At 57.9% G+C, this 12,413-nt stretch overlaps 1 protein-coding gene across 6 annotated transcripts in view; it reads left to right on the top strand.

Annotated features, from left to right (window-relative positions):
* LOC123819672 (DAB2 interacting protein) overlaps positions 1-12,413 on the top strand; it is a 183,174-nt gene that overhangs the window by 102,323 nt on the left and 68,438 nt on the right. For all 6 annotated transcript variants that reach the window (XM_045840092.1, XM_045840094.1, XM_045840090.1 and 3 more), the window contains one exon: positions 2,053-2,198. In XM_045840092.1, coding sequence (XP_045696048.1) covers positions 2,053-2,198 — 146 coding nt within the window. The remainder of the gene's footprint in view (positions 1-2,052; positions 2,199-12,413) is intronic.

Here is a 12,413-nt window from a genome sequence, read left to right on the forward strand (position 1 = left end):
AGAACTCGTGGAAAAGTTTGGGTTCCTGCCTTCATGCCGTGTTTCCCAGTGGGTCTCCTGTGGCCTGATCTGCAGCCATTTGTGGTTCCTCTGCATCAGGCATTGCCCTACGGGTCCCCCTCTGGAAGAGGGTCCCTCCCACAGCTAACACCTTAGAAATATTCGGTGAACTGCATACAGCTAATTAGAGCACCTTCGAGGATACTGCTGAGCTGCAGAGGTGAGAGGCATTTAGACACAGTGCCTGGGAAGCCTTCTGGATGGGGTCATGTTTCAGCTGGGCCTGGTAAGATGTGCAGAATTCCGACCGATAGCCACAGGGCTGGGTCTCCCATGGAGGTAAGAGATTGAGCAGGAGGAAAAAGTAAGGGGAGAAGGATCGGAGAAGGGAAAGCTTGAAGAGGGTGGGTAGGAGAGGCGGTCCTATGGAAAGAGCTCTGGCTTTAGGTAGGCCTAGAAGCTGTGTGTCCTTGGGAAAGTCCCTTTGCCTCTCTGAGCAAGGTTTCTTCTTTTGCAGAAAGGGATAATGTATTTCTGTTTATGTGGGTGACAAGACGAGGTGTACAGTTGGTCATGTCTAACCTTGTTTAACCTTGTCCTGTCCAGGGTGCTGGGGCCATGCAGAGGGAAAGATCCAGCATGGGGCATGACCTATAGCAAATGTTTACCTTTTCCTTTGGGCCAGAGAGGACCCCAAACCTACTCTATGGCACGATGAGTGAAATGTAATGTTCAGATTGTGTACAACATTAATTTCAAAACAAGTCAATATCCCATTCCCCTGGAATTGAGGCGGGGGCAGTGAATCCCAGAACCCCCTCAGACAACTCCCTCAGAAAATCCCCTTGCCTCCCCCCACCATTTCCTCTCCTTCCAGCATCCAGGGTGTTCAAACTTCAGAACACCCCAGGCTGTAGCACCTTGATGCTGCAAATCTACCCATTCCCTAGTAAAGGGAGCATTGTTCAGCCCGCATGTATCAAATGTGGTCTCGCCATTGGGCCAGGAGCTCTTGGGGCTGGGGGTGGGATTTAAGCTCTGTTCTGAGTCCAGGGAAGCCTTGTAGATGGACCAATGTCTTGAATGCGCCCCCCCCGCCCCCCCCCCCCCGAGGTCTGCTGCACTCCTCCTCCCAGCAGCCGGACTCTCCCCACCGTGGGCCATGAATGGGGCTAGGCAGCTGTCCCTCTAGTTAAGGCCCAGACTTCCTCAGGGACCTGGCTCCAAATCTTGAAGCAGGAAATGGGGATACTCAGCAAGCCCTTAGCTCCTCGGCCCATTCCTGAGCTAGGCACTAGGGACCCTGAGCCAAACGTACTTGTCCCTGCTGGGATACTCTGGCCCCAGGCAAAGGGCTCCACCCTGAGGGCCAGAGATGGTCGCCTGCGGAAGGAAAGGCACACAGGTTAGGGGTCCAGGTGTCAAGGGTTGCCGGCCGGCCCCTCGAGGACCACACGCCTGCTCTCGGAGCCGTAGTTTCCCGACTCGTACTACCGGGGCTGAGAACGCCGACCTCGAGGGTGGAGGAAGGAGCTTTGTCAATCTGGAACAGCTTGCGGGGCGTGGATTTCTCAAGGTGGTTGGGGGCGTGTGACCTCGTTACTGGAAGAGGTGACGGAGCCGCTGGAGCCCTCGGGGGTCCCCGCCCCTCCGCTGCCCCGCCCCCTCGTCCCCCTGCCCGCTCCTGCGCCGGGGGGCTCGGGCAGCCTCGGCAGCTGCCGGCGCGGTTCGGCTCTGCGTCGCCATGGCAACAGCGGCTTAGGGGGCGGGGGCGACGTGGCGGGCTGGGCTGGGCTGGGTTAGGTTGGGCCGGGCGGGAGGCGAGGCGCGGGGTGGGCTGGGCCGCGCTGCGCGGGCCGGGCCGTCGGCGCTCGGTCGGCGGGCTGGCGGGCGGCGCGGGCCGCGAGCTGCTGCGGCCGAGCCAGAGCCCGCGCCCGCCCTCGGCCGCGCGGCCGCCCGAGCCGGGGCGCGGGTCCCGCGTGGGTCCCGGGCCCGGCGCCGTCGCCGCGCTAACCCCGCCTTCCCTTACCCTTCTTGTCGCCCCGCGCGCAGGGCTTCCTCAGCCGCCGCCTCAAGGGCTCCATCAAGCGCACCAAGAGCCAGCCCAAGCTGGACCGCAACCACAGCTTCCGCCACATCCTGCCGGGGTTCCGGAGCGCCGCCGCTGCCGCCGCCTCCTCCGCCGCGGACAATGAGAGGTGAGCCCGCCGCCGCTGCCTCTCGGCCTGGCCTCCTCGCGCCGCCGCCCCGGGATGCGCCCCGGAGGGCGCGGGGACAAAGCGGGAGCCGGCGCTGGGGCACACGCTGCAAGCGGGAGGGCACGCCACGCCGCCGTCCGGCAACTTGTGGGGCCACCTCGCACTGGGGGGCATGACGGGCGGACCTTCTCTCCCTCTGCCTCCCCGAGATGAGGCCGGGCAGAAAGTGCCTCGCCGAGAAGTCCTGCCTCGCCTTGGCGAGGTGGGCATTGTTTCCCGGGCGGTGGAATGCCCAGAGATAGGGACAGAAGTGGCGCCTCCACCCGCAGGACTCACGCCCACCCCCCCGCCCGGCTTCTGGAAGCCCTGGGTGTCCGATGCAAAAGGCATTTTCTGCTGGGTTTTGCTGAAACCCAGTGGTGAGGAAAAGGGTGAACATCTGGAGGGGAGGAGCAGGGGGCTGGGCCGCTTAGGGGGCACATCTGCTCTAAGTAGGGCTCGCGCTATGCTGGGGGCTGGGGCGCGCAGAGCGGGCAGTGCCCTGAGCGCAGGGCATCGCCTGATGCCGGGGAAGAAGGGCCTTATCCTCTCCAGTCTGGGCAGCTGCTTCCCTTCCTTACCTCTCCACTCCCACGGGTGTCTCCCGTTCCCTGTTTCCTTTTCCTGGGCAAGCCAGGAGCAGGGTGTGGAAATTCCAGGGGGAGGTGGCATTTGGGGCAGAGGAGGAGGGGAAGGAGGTGGTTCAGCCTGCCCAGAGTCACCAGCAACCCAGCAGGCTTCAGCTCGCAAGGGCAAGCCATCCTGTTCGTGTGTGGGGGCACTGGGCGGACACAGTCCCTTGGGGCCCAGGTCCCACTCCTTGAGCCATGCCAGCCATGGCACCTTTCCACTTGGGCACAGGTACAGTGATGGATTCCAGTGCCAGTTAGAACGTGTCCCTGCAGAGCTTGTGGAGGTGAAAGAACAGGCAGGCACCAAGGAGCCTTTTCAGCATTCAGCCCCAACCTCTTCCTTAAGGCCCCTGGCATCTTCCTTCATAGGGCTGTGCCCGGTGTGTGATCCGTGAGTTGTTGAGGTACAGGGAGAATAAAAATGTGTCTCCCCTCCCCCTTGGCTCCAGCAAGGAAAGGAGTACAAGTTATAGCCCAACTCCTGTCCAAGGTTGTGTGACTTTAACTGACCCCTAGCATCTTTCCGGAGAGTAGCCCCCGTAGATTACTAGACCTTTAATTTCTACCAGCCCAGAGCCGCGCTCTCCAGTGCATTCCTATCACTGCCTACAGCTGGTTTCCTGCCCCGGCTGCCAGTCCCAGCCCAAGGCTGGACCCTCAGCCTTTCTCTGATAGCCATGGTGCCCCAGGGGACCAGGCGTGCCGTGCTCTGCCGTGGCAGGCAGATGCAGCCAGGCCAGAGCTCAGCGCTGGGGGCAGCCACTGCGTCTTTGAAAAATCTCGCTTCCCATCTTTGTTATTGTCTGGGCGGCAGGCCACCCGGTTTGCTGCCTTCCTGCCTCCACCCGGCCCCGCCTCCTCCGGCTCTCTCCCCCCAGGAACATGCCCTTCTCCGCGCTTTCCTTGGCGGGGGTCAGGACCCTCTGCACCCGCATGCGGGGGCTTGTGTACGTACCCCGTTCTGTGTGCATGTGTTGATTGTCGGGGAGCAGGAGAAACAGCAGGCAGTCTGGCCTCCGAGTGTGTCGTGCCCTCCCGGGAGCAGGCAGCGTGCATGCCATGTTTACCTCCTTCCAGTGGAGAGCCTGCACTGAGAAGCTGGCGGACGCCTGGCCGGCGCCCCTGGCTGGAGGTCAGGGTATGGCCGCGATGACCTGGAGCGGGTCCTGCCCAGCGTTGCCTCAGGTCAGCCTTGCCATGTGCTGAAGGGGCGTGGAGTGGGGTGTCGGGAGTGAATCGGTGTAAGCCCGTTTCCAGAAACTGGGGTGAACGGTGGCGGTTGGAGCAGAATGGCACTGGCAGTGGTGTGGGATTATCTTATTAATTTTCCATAAACAGAATCTGGCTCGGTGGCTTCTCTGGCACAGGAAGGGGGCTCAGATTTCCTAAAGATAGGCAGAGAGACTGAGTTTGAAATCTCTCTCTTCTGTCATGGAGCTGAAGTAGGCTTTGCTAGGACCGGGGTCTCCCGTTGTGCTGCTTTGCTTGGAAATAGATTCATCGGCTGCTCCTGGGATGGGTGTGCAGATGTTTCTCTGGGGCACCCCCTGGAGTCACTCTGTGTGGAGTTCAGTGAGTGAAACCAACTCTGGTCACCCAGCTCTCCCAAAGGTCATGGTCAGACCTGGGTGAACGGCGAGGCGCCTCCCCCTACACTCGCTTGGTGTGGTTGTGCTGTTGTTGAAGGCTGGGAGGACCGAAAGGCTGCCTTTGGCGTGGTTTAGCAGCGAGGACGGGGAGGGGTGTGAATCCTGGCTCTGTGGAGCCCTGACTGGGCTGCTGAGCATCCTGCCGGGGCGGGGTGGGGGATGGTCAGTGCAGAGATGCCAGTCTCAGTGAGGGGATGGGGATGGTGACTGGGGTGGGGGCTTCTAGGTGTCAGGGGTGAGCCCTGGTCCCTATGGCCTCCCCATGTAGACAGACAGTGCAGGGCACCGGGGGGGCGGCCCCTTGGGTTCTGACTTCGGATGCACCTGTCTGCTTTATGGCTGTGGAAGCGGCTTTGTTGCATACTGTCTGCCGTGCTCTACAAACTGCTGTGTAGTGGAGGTTATTTTTTGCAGTGGAATTCTCTCACTTGGAGGTTGGAAACCTCCCTGGCCTCCCTGGGAAAGGAATTTGCCGCAGGTGTGTTGACACCGTGGCTGGCTGGTTGTGGGGGGAAGACTGAGGTCTAGTTATATGACTGGGGTCAGGGCAGCCAAAGCTTGGTGGGCACACTTGGGCACTGGAGGTCCCCAGGGCCACAGGACAGGTTTGAGCCTTTGTACTTGTTCCCCTAAGTGGCCTGGGGGAGGTTCCCAGCCGATCTCCAAAATCCCTGGGCCCCTAGACCCTCATTTTTTTCTCGGGAGGTGTTGGAAGGAAGCACCAAGGACAGGTAGTCATTTCCTCTGGAAGCCAGGAATGCGTGCCGCTCCGAGGCTTTCCAGGTGAACGGTGTGCTGGCAGAAGCATGTTTGGTTTGCAGGCTGGAAACGTTGCTGCTTCATTTACAAGGCTGTTTTAATGTGGGCAGAAGCGATCCAGCATGTGGTGGTTCTGCCTTTCCAGAAGATAATTTCCAAGGCACTCATTTATTTATTAATGTTCCTGAGTAGCTAGGAGGGTCAGCTGGCAGTATTATGCTGTCTTCATCCCTTTTCTCCCTGGCGCTGTTTCTGGGTGGTTCTAGCCCTCCACATGTGCTGAGATTATGTCCTCTCTGGCTCTCTACCTGGCCTCCTCACCTACCATTACTCTGCAGTGATTGTAGCCTCCCACCCCACCCCCTGCATTCTTCCAATTTTTCCAGTTTGAAGCTTATCACATAAATGCTGGCGACCCAGGTACAGGAGATGCAGGGCTGCTGTGTGCAGAGTTGGAGATGGATTCCCCCTCCCAGGGATTGTGTTACCTGGAGTCCTCACACCTGAAAGTTCTGATGGTGGGATTCCAAACAGTGTGAGACTAGGGACACGGAGGTACTGGAAGTGGCAGGTGGGGGCTTCCAGGGACTCTCAAGGGGCCCTGCGGAGGCAGGAAGCAGTTCTGCGCCTTTGGGTGAGGCAGTCCCTGGAGGCGGAGAGGAAGGTTGGTGAGGAGCAAGGAGAGTGGAAGATGGGACCTGTTTCCTGCTTTAGCTGTCGCCAATAGGTGCAGCCGGGCTGGGCATCCAGGCCTGGTTTTTCCTGCCCTCCTGCTTCCCCTGCCGCAGACAGTGCTTGTCCTTCTGCCTTCTCTGCCTTCCCTTGGTTGACTGTGCAGTTTAGACAGCCTCTAGGCAAGGAAAGTATGTGGCCTTTTGATTTGGTTTTCCTGGGGCAAGTCACTTGACCTTCCTGAGCCTCAGTTTGCCCGTCTGCAAAATGGGCCTGATGATGTTGGTAGACACCACGATACACTCAGCATGTGTTTAACAGGAAACATCTGTCCCGCTCTGTGCTGTTTCCTTAGCAACTAACACCGGGTTTGCACATCCCTTAAATGTTGCTAAAATTTCATTTGATAAGTAATAACATGCAAAAGAGGTGAGACTAGTATGCTGCTGGTTTTCAGTAAGTGGTAGTTAATATTGGTAGGGAAAGGTCACTTCATCTTGGTAAGCCTCAGTTTTCCCATCAACAACATGGGAATAAAAACAAGCAATCGCGAGGTGTGGTCCTGAGGTTCAGGAAGGATATTAAATGCTGCGGCCCCTCATGAGGTGCAGAGGGCTGTACTGAGGGCCGTTACTGCCTCCAACATGAGAAACAGCTGGGCAGAGTGGCCCTCATTTCTTTGTGCGCTTGTGGAAGCAAACTAACCTCTTCCATGGGTCTTTTAAAAATTGATTTTAGAAGTTCTATCTCATGTTAGATCATACTTGTTTTTAATCATGTAGGCATTCAGGTTATCTAGCTTTTATTAAAAATGATGCTGGTGTGTATTTAGATCCTTGAATATTCTACGTCTCTGATTGTTTCCTTAGGATAACATCTCACTTGGAAAGGAAGTTATTAAGTCGGAGAATTGAAACAGTTTGCGGTGTTTGACAGAAATGCTCCCCACCGAAAGCCTTTAATAATTCGCACTCCCCCCATGAATTGTAAGAGTGCTCACCTGTTTCCTCACAGCCTTAGAAACATTGGGTGTCATCATTGAAACGATCTTTGTCAAGTTTGAACAGGCAGAAAAAATGGTGTATCTTTGTTATTTGCATTTCTTTGCTGGTTAGTTAACGAACATTGTTTCCGAGTTTAATGGCCAGTAGTGCCTTTTCTCTTGGGTCTTGTCTGTTCCCGTCCTTCGCCTTCTGAGCACTCTGACAGGCCCCTTCCAGGGTTCTCGGTTGCTGTGTATGGCTTCCCCTCTGCTCCGAGAGGCCCCACGTAGGTGGATCTTTGTTAAGTGGGCCTCTGCCTTCCAAGAGGAATGGCAGCAAATTCATTAATTATCTACAGGGAAGGCTCCCCGGCTCTCCTCTCTCCCTCCCCTCCCCTCCTCTCCATAAGGGAATCAGATTTAATTCTTAATCCGATAATTATTATAAGGAGGCCTGGTATTTACACAGCGCTTGGAGAGGTCTTCCGCCCTCCAGGATAGGTGGGCAGCGAAGGCACTGTTAGGTTCAGGGAAACGGAGGCACACAGCCAAAGGCATGGAGGCGGGGCCATCCTGGAAGCCAGACCTTGCCGTCAGGTCCCCACCCACCTGCAGCATTGTACCTGGAGCCCCGGGGGCACCTTGGGCGGCGGGGCTGACCGGAGCCCCGCACACCAGCCTGGGATTCTGAGCCTCACCTCCACACAGGGAGCGGAAGCCACAGAACACGACTCGGACACGGAACCAATTTATTTTTTGCCTTCTCATTTTTATCACCCTCCTTTTAGATCTGCGGCTCCCTCGTGTATCTTCCAGAGATGCGAGCCGGGCAATATTTTTAGGAACGGTGGAAATTAGCTCGTGAGAATGCGATCAGCCCCAGGCTGGGGTTTCAGGGGCTCGAGAAGCCTTTCTTCACACAGACATCTGTAGGTACATGCGTGTGTGTCTGTGTGGGCCTGGCAAGTGCGCACCTGCCCTCATGAGTGTGCACGTACGTTATATGTAAATGCCCTGCACATGCCTGTGCATTTGAAATGAATAATCACATGTAAAGCGTTTGGAACCGTGCTTGGCACTTCACATTGGGTTTGACCGACCGCGTGAAGTGGCTGTTTCTGTCGGTCGAACGTGGGAGTATCTAATAAGTGCCAACTACCATGATTATTGAGTCTGTATCCTTATGTGTATACGTGTTTATAGGATGTTCTGTGTTTGAGCTCTCACATGTGCATATCTGTGTGCAGTGTCTGTCTGGGTGTGTGGCCACCAAGCTGGGCAATTTTGTGAGCAAACCGCCCACCTTCTTGGAGAGAGCCTTCCGGGGCTGGTTCGGCATGTACCTGGGCCGCCAGGATGGCAGCCCTCGTAATTCCCGCCTGCCTTCAGGTTCCAGCGGAGCCCAGGCCTGGGGTGCCGGGGAGGGGGCCCATCGCATTCTCCCCGAGTAACCCAGCCTGTTGCCAGGCCCCATGTCTGAGGATATGCAAATTGACTCTTTAATGGAATTCCTTTGCAAAATATTACTTGAAGCAAAAAGTTAATTACCAGGCTCTAATTAATGGCTATTTTAGAAGGCCACAGAAGAGATCACAGGGAGACTGAACAGGCACGAAGGAAAACACCCAGCTTCCCCCCCCCCGCCGGCTCGGTGACTCCTTCCCAGGTGGCAGAGCGCACTCAGCTTCTCCCCGCTCCCAGCCGCCCGCCCACTCCCTCGTGGTGATTGGCTCAGGGCGAGTGGAGAGGCACCCTCTGCATGAAGAACCTCTGGTGTTGTCTGAGGAGTGGCCTGGGCTGTGTTCCCACCAGGGGGTGGGACCTGTGAGTAGCTGTGGAGAGCAAGCCTGGACTGAGGTGAGGCTGTACCGCCTCGCCCTCACCCCTCACTCTCCCTGCCCCCCTCACTCTCCCCACCCCCCATCCTCTGAGGCCTCCTAGCAGCAAAGTGACATGCCCAAGGCCTGGGCTGTGGCAGGGACTGGCCGCTCTTTCAGTGAAACCGACCCCTTTCCTGATGCTCCCAGGGGCCTTCGGGCTGCTGTCTGCAGCCCTCCTGTGTCCTGCCCCCCCCAACCTCCCTCCTCCCTGTGCTCCCTCTCAGTGCTCAGTGTGGGGTCACGTGTGATCACGCCTGCCCACCTGCCTCAAAGGACTGTCTGAAAGCCCACAGAGATTATTGTCACAGAAACGATGTGCAAATTTCCCTGCCCAGCCGCGGGTGCCAGGAAGGACTGCCTGTGTTACCATCGCCTCCTGAGGTACAGGGCGTCTCTGTCCTCCGTGGGCATGGGTGGGTATGAGCCCGTGGGGAGGCGCACGGCCTTGTTTGCAGGCCACACTGCGTGCCCCCGGGCGTGCGCTTGTAAGGACCGTCCTTGGCATTTTGAAGGCAGGTCCTCGTGGAAGCTGCTAGTTGCCCACCAGAGATCCCCTCCAACCCAGGCACACGGATGGTGGTGTGAGGACCCAGGGGAAGGAGAGGGAGATAGGATTCCCCACCTGCAAGGGTTCTCGGCAGTACCCTGGACATTCGGGGGTGGTAAGAAGTGACTCCAAGGCTGGAGGTCAAGCTCAGTTCTTGGAGTATGCCAAGAATAGGGCCTCCCTGATACCCCGACTTACGCCTACTCAGGACGCACCTGACTCCTAGAATTGTCCCCTCAAAGACTTCAGCTGGTGGCAGGAGCCTGGGGGGGCTGGTTGGAGGTTCTAACTTCTCTGCCTTGGGGAGGAGCTCAGGGTTGGCCCAGTGAATGTGCTCCTGGCTGTACGAGGGGAGGGGTCAGCCAGCAGCCCCAAAAACTCCTTCAAGGTTCTCCCACAGGCAGCCTGAGCAAGGTTTTGCCCTTCCTGCCCTCCCGCTGCCCCTCACATGCTGCTCCTTCTCCCTCGACTGCCACAGCCCGAGTTAAATGATCAGAGTCCGGGAGCTGCAGGAACTTGCCTCCCAGGCCAGGCTTGAGTCTGCGGGACAGCCTCGGAAAAGCCACGGAGTCTCAGTATTCCCATCTCTCTAGTGGGGCCAGTGGGGCGGGCACTGGCCCCACTGGAAGGTGGGTTTGTCCATTCCCCTGTGTCAGATGCTCTGTGGGGTGAGTCACTCCTTGTCACAGCGGTCCCCCACCTCTCTCTTCCAGTAGGCAGCCCCGTGGGAGGTGCCCCTGCTGCGGCCCCTGTTCCAGCTGGCTCTGGTCACTGCCCAGTTGCCTCTTGGACCCGCCTGTCGCCCTGACCTTTCTCGCACCCTCGGGGCCCTCGTTTGCAAGCCAGACGTGACCATGAGACAGAGCGCTGCGCAGAGATGGAGACGCCACCCTGGTGGCGCAGGCCCTGATTTAATGCGACGACAGTGTCGTGGGGGGTTCCGTACGAGGGCAGTGAATGAGTGCGCAGCTCCCCGTTGCACACTGACTAAGGAGAAGTTAATTTCATGCTCCGTCTTTCTGACATTTGTAATCAAAGTGCTGTATTGCAGCTGCAGACGGTTAGCACGTGAAGGATGTGTGAGGCCTGAACAAGTCCTGTTTCCAGTGAAGGGGATTGATTAATAGATTGTTTAATAGATTGTTCCCAGCCCCACCCCCTGTGCCCCTGATTCCCCTGCCTGCTGTCTCCCCCCTCTCCACCTTCCCCAGATCCCACAGGGCACTCAGTCCCGGGACTGGCTCTGCCTGCAGCCCCACTTTGGTCTTGGAAGCGGAGGGGCTGGTCCCTGAGGAGGACCGACCAGCCCAGCCCAGCCCAGCAGGACTGGCCCTTCATCCTCACAAACCCGCGAGAAGAGGGATTGCCTGGGACACCTGGTGAAATGCAGATTCCCGGGCCCCACCCCAGATCTTCCAAATTAGACCCTGGTGGAGTGATCGAATTTCCCCAGAATCTGAGAACTACTGTCCAGAGTTTATCTGCAGAGGGGCAGGCATTGTGCCCCAGCCATGGGCCGGCAACAGGCCTAGGCACTGCCCGCGCCGTGTCCTCAAAGGCTTCTTAGGGTGCAAGGGGTTGCAGTTTCTCCTTTCACAGCTGGAGAAGGTAAAACTCTAAGAGGGAACGTGACTGGCTCGAAGTCACACGTCGGGGCCCCGTGTCCAGGCAGTCCATTCCCCGGTTGGTGCTCCACAGCCCCCACCCGCCCTTAGTGTGTGGATTCTTTCTTTTTATGGTTGTGGTGCCTTTAAAAATTTTTTTAAATTAAATTTATTGGGGTGACGTTGCTTAGTAGGATGACGTACGTTTCAAGGGCATGTGTCCATGATACGTGACCGTACAGTGCCTTGCGTGCCCGCCACCCAGAGTCAGCCCGTCTTCCGTCTCCGGGTCTTTGGCCCCCCTTGCCCTTCGCTGCTCCCCCGCCTTTCCCTCTGGTAACCCCACCAGAGGTGCTGTCATCTGTGGCCGTGGGGCTCAGGTTTATACCCTACGTGTGGCTCTCAGCTTCTCCTGACTGGCTTATTTCGCTTAGCGTGACATTCTCAAGGCCACGAATGGCGGCGTTTCACCTTCTCTGACGGCGGAGTGGTGCCCCGTGGCCTGCACACGCCGCGTCTTCACGCGGTCATCTGGCAAAGGGCCCTCCAGCTGTCTCCGTGTCTCAGCCGCCGTGAAGAACGCTGTAATGAACATAGGGGTGCATATATCTTTGCAATTAAGTGTTTTCAAAATTTTCGAGTAGGTACCCAGAAGAGGGGTTGCTGGGTCATGGGGTGACTCGATGCTTAGTTTTTTGAGGAGCCTCCACACTGTGCTCCATAGTGGCTGCACCAGTTCCCGCTCCCACCAGCAGGGAATGGGTTGTGGTGCCTTTTGAAACTCACCTTTCCCATCCTAGAGGAGTGCCAGGAGCCCCCTCTTGGGCTCGCATGGGGCTCCCCACTGGAAAAAGGTGCCCCAGGTCTCCCCAGGTGTTTGGAGCTGGTAGGTCATTTGTGACCGTGACCTGCATTGTAGAGGTGAGGTGGGTGGGGCTCAGGGAGGTGGGGGGCAGAGCTGGAGTTGGGACTTGTCTGCTGACTTTGGGTCCAGTGCTTGCCCACCTGTGCTGGTGGCCCAGCCTTCTCGCTGTCTCCCTGATACCAGGAGGGGAAACTGAGGTTCAGAGAGGTGTAGTCACTTAGCAGGACCAAGTGAGTGGCAGTACTGCTGTTCAGGCCCTGGGCCACTGAGTGAAAGCCTGGAGGGCAGGACTAGCCTGCGTTTTGGGGCCGGACTGGGTGCCCTCGGCCCCTGCCTGGGAGCTGAGGTCTTTCCACACAGCCCAGGCGGTCTCAGCGCAGGAGTGGGAGTGGCCGTCTATGCTGAGGCTGCTGCGAGGGGCAGGCCAGGTCGGGCAGGCTGCCCTTCCAACTAAGGAGGCCAGGTGCCTGCTGAGGGGTTGGGGCGGAGAGTGGGGCAGGGAGGGAGGAGTCTGGGCTGTGGGGCATAGAACTAGAACTTGAACCCATGACTCAGAGCCCCTTCCCCACACTGCCACTTGCTGAGG

This window comes from Phyllostomus hastatus, unplaced genomic scaffold, assembly GCF_019186645.2.
Source record: "Phyllostomus hastatus isolate PE091 unplaced genomic scaffold, TTU_PhHast_1.1 phas_contig_34, whole genome shotgun sequence".
NCBI classification, from domain to species: domain Eukaryota; kingdom Metazoa; phylum Chordata; class Mammalia; order Chiroptera; family Phyllostomidae; genus Phyllostomus; species Phyllostomus hastatus.